This window comes from Sinocyclocheilus rhinocerous, unplaced genomic scaffold, assembly GCF_001515625.1.
Source record: "Sinocyclocheilus rhinocerous isolate Xijiao unplaced genomic scaffold, SAMN03320098_v1.1 scaffold358, whole genome shotgun sequence".
NCBI lineage: Eukaryota > Metazoa > Chordata > Actinopteri > Cypriniformes > Cyprinidae > Sinocyclocheilus > Sinocyclocheilus rhinocerous.
In genome coordinates, this window is record NW_015650700.1 from 929,524 (window position 1) to 937,990 (window position 8,467).

The 8,467-nt window shown below is 39.4% G+C and overlaps 1 protein-coding gene across 1 annotated transcript in view; it reads right to left on the reverse strand.

The window, feature by feature from the left end:
• Positions 1-3,343: 3,343 nt before the first annotated feature.
• The window catches only part of LOC107712326 (dystonin-like), a 120,240-nt gene continuing 115,116 nt past the window's right edge, over positions 3,344-8,467 (reverse strand). The window contains exons 91-96 of the mRNA XM_016517550.1: positions 7,183-7,346; positions 6,932-7,094; positions 6,696-6,850; positions 6,514-6,588; positions 5,403-5,420; positions 3,344-4,217 (exon numbers count right to left, since the gene is read on the reverse strand). Of these exons, the coding sequence (XP_016373036.1) occupies positions 4,083-4,217; positions 5,403-5,420; positions 6,514-6,588; positions 6,696-6,850; positions 6,932-7,094; positions 7,183-7,346 (710 nt within the window). The 3' untranslated portion in view covers positions 3,344-4,082. The remainder of the gene's footprint in view (positions 4,218-5,402; positions 5,421-6,513; positions 6,589-6,695; positions 6,851-6,931; positions 7,095-7,182; positions 7,347-8,467) is intronic.

The following is an 8,467-nucleotide window of genomic DNA, read 5'->3' on the forward strand; positions in this document are numbered from 1 at the left end:
AGTCGATTGAGTAAAAATGTTTATTATTTGATCTGTAAAGTTGTCTATATCAATTGAATCACCCCACCCTAATTACTGTAAACAAATTGAGGGGTAAGGCTTTGTTGTTGTTGTTGTTGTTATAATCAACAGAAAGCCACATATGCTGTTCACAGAGCTCAACTTGTTTCGACCCCAAAACATTCCTTCAAAGCAAGTTTCAGGGACTTTTTTTCAGAAAGCCAGAATCAACCAGAAAGGTTGATTTTTATGAAAGTATCTTTAACCAGGCTGGGGAATGATGGCCACCCATTCAAATGAGCAAAACACGGTTCAGAGTTTTGCGCTTTGGTTTGATGTAGGGAATGACTTGCATGCATTGCACATCACTGGCAAAAATATCTAATAATAAAAAGAAAAAGAAAAACATTGATGCTGCTTAAACGGGATTAACCTTCAGAGACTGCCGTTTAGAAAAACTATTTAGCATATTTGGTTTATCGTGTATAGCTCAGTTTAATGTGATGAATTATTCATATCCTGCATTGATGAGACTGTCGAGCAAGTTGCACTGCACTGCAAAAGAGCTACAATAAGCACATGCAGAGAAAGCGAGAGAGGACACATGACGCAACACGAAACCGCATGCTAAACAGTCCCAGACAGCACGATAAGAGGTTTATGCTGCCTTCCAAAATAACTTCTTTTTGCCATTTGATATGAAAAATAACATGAGAAATTCAAAAGTTAAACAGAATTCATTTAATGCTGAATGAATACTTACAAACATTTATTTTTTTTACACAATTTTCAAGTGTGCTATGTCTTTTTATGCTCAAGTCCTTTTTATTCTTTGATTTTATTATCCAAATGTTAGTGAGAAGAAGAAAAAAAAAAACCTGGATATGCGATGGCTATGGGTTATGCTCATCTTTAGTATCTACTTTGAAGTCATATTGAGTGGTTATTGTGCATAACCCACATTTTGGCATTTTTATTTAGATACTTAAATGGGAAAATATTGAAATCTCAAAAACTGCTTGTCAAACACATTTAAGTGCCATATATTAAATCAGCAATACAATCTGAAATGAAGTGCCCCATAAATGTTGTTTCTTTTGCTCAAGCAGCATTGAAAAGTGTATATTTCTGGTTGGTAAGTGTCTCAGGACACTGACTGGCTCCTAACAGCAGCTGCAGTGACATGAGGACTTTACCAATTGCCATTTGGCTCTTTTATAAAGAAGGCGGGACTTATTCCTCCATATTGCGGGTTGCACTCTCTCCTATTCAAATTAATATCTGAACCATCTTGGTATATATACAGTCTGTGACCAAACTCTCTTAAAAACAACCTTGACTCGAGTCTCCCATGTGCTATTTGTATTATGTACCGAGTTGTTGACCCGTACCTATGGTTTCATTTCAGTCAGGTTGTTGCCTTACAAAACAGCTGCCTATGTAGTCAGCGGACAGCAAAGAAGCTCACTAGGTTTTGGAACCAAGCTTCATGATTGGCGACAGGAAAATGTGACAAAAACATGGAGAAGTTACATATTTCTCTACAACCTAATCAACAATATCCATACCTTGGGTGTGTTGGAGCCGGGTGGGTTGGGTTGTGCGGGACAGCTGTAACTAGAATTGGATCTGTTAGGGGAGGCGCCTCTTGAGGACGGCCGTGACCTTCGACCTCTGTAGCGGAAACTGGCCATCACCTGGGTGGTGCCTTCTGGGAGAATAAACTTCTCGCGCAGCTCCAAGTTGGTTCTGCCCTTAGCTGGAGGAAGATCATACAGTGCAATGAGCCGGGAGGCAAGACCACAGCAAAACCTTTCACATGGGTTTAGAAAATAAGCCTCTGAAATTCAAAGGAATATTATGGCTTTAGTTCAACTTGAGGTCTATGGCCAACATCTGTGGTACCAACGATTGATAACAAGTCCAAGTCGATTGAGTAAAAATGTTTATTATTTGATCTGTAAAGTTGTCTATATCAATTGAATCACCCCACCCTAATTACTGTAAACAAATTGAGGGGCAAGGCTTTGTTGTTGTTGTTGTTGTTATAATCAACAGAAAGCCACATATGCTGTTCACAGAGCTCAACTTGTTTCGACCCCAAAACATTCCTTCAAAGCAAGTTTCAGGGACTTTTTTTCAGAAAGCCAGAATCAACCAGAAAGGTTGATTTTTATGAAAGTATCTTTAACCAGGCTGGGGAATGATGGCCACCCATTCAAATGAGCAAAACACGGTTCAGAGTTTTGCGCTTTGGTTTGATGTAGGGAATGACTTGCATGCATTGCACATCACTGGCAAAAATATCTAATAATAAAAAGAAAAAGAAAAACATTGATGCTGCTTAAACGGGATTAACCTTCAGAGACTGCCGTTTAGAAAAACTATTTAGCATATTTGGTTTATCGTGTATAGCTCAGTTTAATGTGATGAATTATTCATATCCTGCATTGATGAGACTGTCGAGCAAGTTGCACTGCACTGCAAAAGAGCTACAATAAGCACATGCAGAGAAAGCGAGAGAGGACACATGACGCAACACGAAACCGCATGCTAAACAGTCCCAGACAGCACGATGGAAAGGGAAGCATGAGATTAATGTTAATGAGAATACCATTCAGGGATCACCGCAGCACACACACACACACACACACACACTGGGATGCACACATACCACTGAGAACACAGTCATTCCTATGAAATACAGTCATGTTTGTCAGTGACAGGCATGCAGCAGAGCAACATCAGAAACCTCAGCCCTGTAACACCCTTTTCAAAATAGTAAAAAACTAGCCATCAAACATGTGGTGAAAAAGTCAAATCACAACATTATTAATCCCAATTAGATGCTATTTCTGTTGTGTTTATCTCTGGCTTCCTCTTGTTGCCCTGCCGAGCCATTTGATCAAAACGAATTTTGATTGAGACACAACATTGGTTTCATTCCAGAAGACGTGAAATGAGTGGTCAATCCAACTGGTTTCATTTGTGGCTTTGTGCTAATGATTGACTGATCATGTGTGGTGGTGTGGTACACTGTATGTCATTAAAGGTGCACAAAGTCATTTCAGAGTTTGTATTACTGGCTGATTCGACAGTGGTTCTAGAACTTATGCTGCCACCTGTGGGCCTGGATGAAGCACTATGTAAACACCATTACAGAAATATCCAATTTGCTGGCATATTTGTCACCCGTGATTAATCGATTCCAAAAGTGCCCTATATATGCACAGGCAATTATTTTACTCTTCATGACAACCAAACAAACAGTATTGATATGTATTTTTATATAAGAATTTTTTTAAAAAAATAAAACTGATATTACGCAAGTCTTCATCTCAAGTGAGTAAACGTCATGTTAAACATTTGACAATTTGATCAATTTCTTTATGCGTGAAACTTTATTACAATAGAAAAAGCTGCTTAGTGCACTTTTAAGACAAGGTGGACAGGACTGTGATCAGTGTGTCCACTAGGGTGTGCTATAAGTTCATTCTACACTTGCTGAGGCTCTGTTTTCCTGCATAGGGGAACACTTGGGCATAACTCTACAGCATTCCCCTACACCCTCCATGCCAAAGATAGGAGCTAAAGAAAACAACAAGCCAAATGAGTTGCATCCAAATGATTGTTGCCAGTTGGATATGGCCAAGGCATACGGATTTCACAACACAGAAAATTATGGCCTCATGCTTTCTGTTCAAAAAACAAAACAAAAAGAAAATATAAATCATACCATATGAGAAAGTCTTTCCACAAACCAAATATGCATACAGAAGTTGCACCGTCTAGAACTACAAACTACCATTCTCATAGAGGATGCGTGTGTTGACACTGATGCTCGATTCCAACCACACACAATAGGAACAATATGGAAGAATGGCTGAGATCGACTCGCTGAAAATCAACATGACCGACACACTGATGGTGACCCGCTGAGCATCTCTCTGGCCTGCAAGCCCTTTATTCTAGAAGTGATACCCAGAGTGAATCGATACCATTGGTGAATTTGGTGATTGGGGGGAGGAGAAGATGAATTTTGAAGCATGATCAAATAGTAAAGAGAATCACAACAAACGGCTTTAAGATTGACCATTTACCAGGATACAGCTTTCCAAAACGGCAACGTGTAGATGGGGGGTTAGATTTTGATTGTCCCTGTTTGTTAAAGTCTCATCGGTGATTAAGGGGTCATGTAAGCAGTGAACGAGACCAAACTGTCAAAAGAATGGTTTCAGTTGATGTGATACAAAGTTCTCAATACAAAGGAAGAAAAACATGAGGTTTGCATGGCCTGCCCGATAAAAGCCCTCTCCACCAGCTAAGAGTCACGTATCTTCCCAAAACACCACCCTGAGAAAGCATGTAGCTCATGATTTTATGTAGGGAGAATCATGCATCTTTCAGCTCAAACTTTCTCCTGAAGCTCTGGCTTGTTTGAACATCAGCCACAAACTGTGGTTAAAAGAACTCAAATAAGTTTAAGTAAATTAAGCAGGTAGCAGAAGGCAAGCATACTGTGTTATGCTGCAAAAGCTGTCGCAAATTATAATAAAAAAGCAGAATGCAACGCTGCGGGGAGAAATGCATTTGAAATCAAAAGCAGATAGTTGAATCTAAAAATGGTTTCTAAAAAATAAAAACATCCTAAAATGCCCTAAAAAAGCTGTTTTTCTGTAGAACAAGTCAACATGAAACATTCACAGCCCCTTTTACTTCCGTAATGTGAAACATTCCAATTGATTCCTATCACTGCATATATTTACAGTCATGAAATTAGTGTATTAACTCCTGGCAAGATTTTAGAAAAACTGCATCAACAAGTTTGCACCAAGTTTCTACATTATGTTGTAAACTATAAATAGCTACAAACAGTAGAATTGTTTATTATTAATACATGTTATTAATATGCCTTTGGCTGTTGTTTAAGAAAAGTTATAACACTTTGTAAAAAGTTTAATTGATTGATTGAGTAATGCTCAATGTTGATTTCATGTCGACTAGAAACTATTTCCCAAATATCTGTGCTCGTTTAACTCAGACCTAAATTAATCTGCCTTAAAATTACTCAGGGCACAACATAAGAGATATTAAGGAAATATCAGCACTAAACACCTCTTTTTTGTGTGTCATTTAGTATTAAGGAAGTAGAAATGTTCATCTGTATTTATAACTTTCCCAAGCCACTGTGCTTCAATGCCAGTGGAGACTTGCACACAGCCATGCCACAAACTAAATGGCTAGCTTTGGGAAGAGAGTTAAAAAGTTCTTTAAATATGCTTATCCGCTTGTGAGTTAAAGACAGCCTTAAATATTGGAAATTCAAAGACACAGTGACAGTGAATCAGATAAAACATAAAGGGCAGCACAGCAAATCTTTAAAAAGCACTGTGCATATATACCTGATTTCCAAGGTAGAACTGATGTGGAGGGGAAAAGCGAAAAGACAAACATTAATAAATATCAGTTCACTCTTTTTGTTTTTTACAATAAATTCTGTAATTTCAATAAATTTTCAATAAAATTTCAATACATTTTTTGAAAACAAAACAAAAAAAAATCACAAAAGATGTTCTAGTTCTAGTTCTTGTCATCCAGTGGCACAGTTACAGGCCTCCAGCCAGTCAGTACTATTCCCTCAGATTACGGGCAGTAACAGAATGGCTGTCTGTGACCAAATGTTACGGGATCTGTTTATTAGGAGTGTTGGTGAGAAGGGGACCGGGGGGGAAACTCTCAAACTTGAGAGAATGAAAAATGCAATGGCACGTAAAAATGTAATGAAGTCATTCTCTTTGGCAACAGCAGTGTCGGGGCAGAGAGGTTTGGGTAGGGGAGCAGTTTAACAGGGGTGTGTGGAACTCTGCCAACTTTCCAGACTTCATGTTTCCATCCTGTCCTCAAAACATTCCTTATATCGGCTTTGATACAAGGAATCAGGGCCTTTTCATTTGGATGCAGCCAATGTCCAAATGAACTTTGCTAGATTGGTTACATACAATTATGTTATTGCCACATAAACAACGTATTTTGTAATAAAAGCAGGATTTTTTCTAGCACTGAGGTGAATGCTTGTTTTGACAAATTTGACAAAATTAGATACTTTTGTTGTAAAATGACAAACAATTAATATATTTCATTCATCAACTTCACAACCAATAATACTGGGATTGTTTTGGGGGACTTGTGAATTTTATTTTTGAATTTTTATTTTGAAAAACTTGAAAAAAAAAACACTGAACCAATGACCAGGCTTCTGCACTTGTATTGGCCTTGGGTTCCGTACTGAATCTTTTTCTTGACTCATCCAGAAAGCATGAAAAATCTGTCACTTACCCGATATTTGTTGGCGCCAATCTGCTCTACTTGGAACCGTTTCGGACACTTGCACTTTGCAACTTGGAAAAAAAACACTGAACCAATGACCAGGCTTCTGCACTTGTATTGGCCTTGGGTTCCATAATGAATCTTTTTCTTGACTCATCCAGAAAGCATGAAAAATCTGTCACTTACCCGATATTTGTTGGCGCCAATCTGCTCTACTTGGAACCGTTTCGGACACTTGCACTTTGCAACTTGGCGAGTCACCTAAACACATGAAGTCATAAATCATAAAAACGACTACATGAATCACCATCCGTAATACTTCCAGTTATTGCGTAAAACTTTCCAGAAAGTAAGCTGATAACATTTACCTCATCTTCAATTTTGTCAGCATCGGTTAATGGTTTGTAAGCATCTTTGTTGGGATGTAAAGCAGCCACAAACTCATAGTAGTCGATGTAGCCGTCGCCATCACGATCAAAGATGTCTGCCACAGCGCTCATCTCCAGACGACTGGTGGGGAACTCTACAGGACCAGAGAGGCGTTGAGGGTACAGCCTGAAAGACTTTAGACCTAAACAACACACGGTTTGAAATCTTTTCTTACTTGAGGATAGGATGCCATCGATGAATTCCTGCCTTGTGACTTTGCCATCCTGGTCTTTATCAATACGACGGAAGAAATCCATGACGCGCGATTTCTTGTGGTTCATCCAGCGCATGTAGCGTTTCCTCCATACATCAAAGTCAAAGTTGGCAAACTCTTTCAGCTGAGGGCAGATAAGAAGCAAATGGGTGTGAAGGCACCTGACAGGAGTCTGAGACAGGTGTGAGGTCAGGTGTGTATGTATGACTGACCTCCTCTAGTCTGTCCAGAGCATCGTTGAGCTTCCTCCTCCTGTCCAGCGCCAGCAGCCACACCTGCTGCCACTTACTGACCAGCAGGTTCACTCGGGGGTTCTTAGTCTCGATTTGTGCCTGTGATGCTGCGGTGTACATGGATTGTGTAGGGGATCTCTTTCCTGATGACCAAACAAACAAATGGCTTAATCAGCCAAACCTAAACAGCCAGTGAGTGCACTTCTGTTTGGTGGACTATATTACAAAACCTGGAGATGTTTTTGTCTACAACATTATTAGCATTATTTAGTCATTTAGTATCTAGCTCAAGGGCACACATTTACATTCGTACTTCTATCGAAATGGCCTAAGCTACGCCATAAGTGGCTCATCCTAAGGAGAGAATAACAAGGAAAGTGTCATTATGCAATGTTACAACATTGTTAAGAAAAGTACAAGCTAGGACAGAGATGAAAATGAGACACAGTAAATAAATCATGGGTCACTCATAAGTGGTTGGACAAAAGTTTTTAGGATTTGAACCTACAGCTTTTTGGTTAAGAGCCCAGGGCCCCGTATTCACAAAACATCTTGAGACTAAAAGTAGCTCGTAACTCGCCGATTTAGGAGAAAATCTTAAAAATAGCCAGTCCTAAATTTAGGACTCCTAAATTTTTGATCTAAAAGTATTTCACAAAGCATTTTAGCGCTAAAATTAGCTCCTAAATCAGTGAAATGTTAGGAGTAGTGAAGAGGACTCCTAAGTCACTAAGACCGAACCACAAACTATCCTAAAATGGCTGTTGCGGCAATCAGCCTCGGAACATAAACATTTTAGAAATATTTGACGATAATGAGCTTTTATAAAGGTATCACCTTCATCCATAGCAACAAGGTCAACCCCGCCCCCTTACTCTTAGCTTAAGACTTCTCTCTATTCCTTAGTAAAAGTTTGTCTCAGCAGCTTTGTGAATAGGTTTTAAGAGAAAACTCTTTGCTAAAAACTTGTACTCCTATTTAGGAGAACTCTTAGTGGTAAGATAAAAGATTTTGTGAATACGGGCCCAGATCTTTAAACAGTAGTCTACACTAGGACTCCATCTGAAATCACATATTGGCGCTTTTCCACTGCGTGGTACGACTCGGCTCGGTACGGCTCAGTACGGCACGGCACGGCTCGGTTTGCGTTTCCACTGCAGTTCAGTACAGCTTTAGAGTGGGCGGGATTATTCACATGTCGTTACAGTTGCGCCGCCTCTACTGCCGCGACTCCTAAAAAACTTTTTCATTCCGCGTCGCCCCA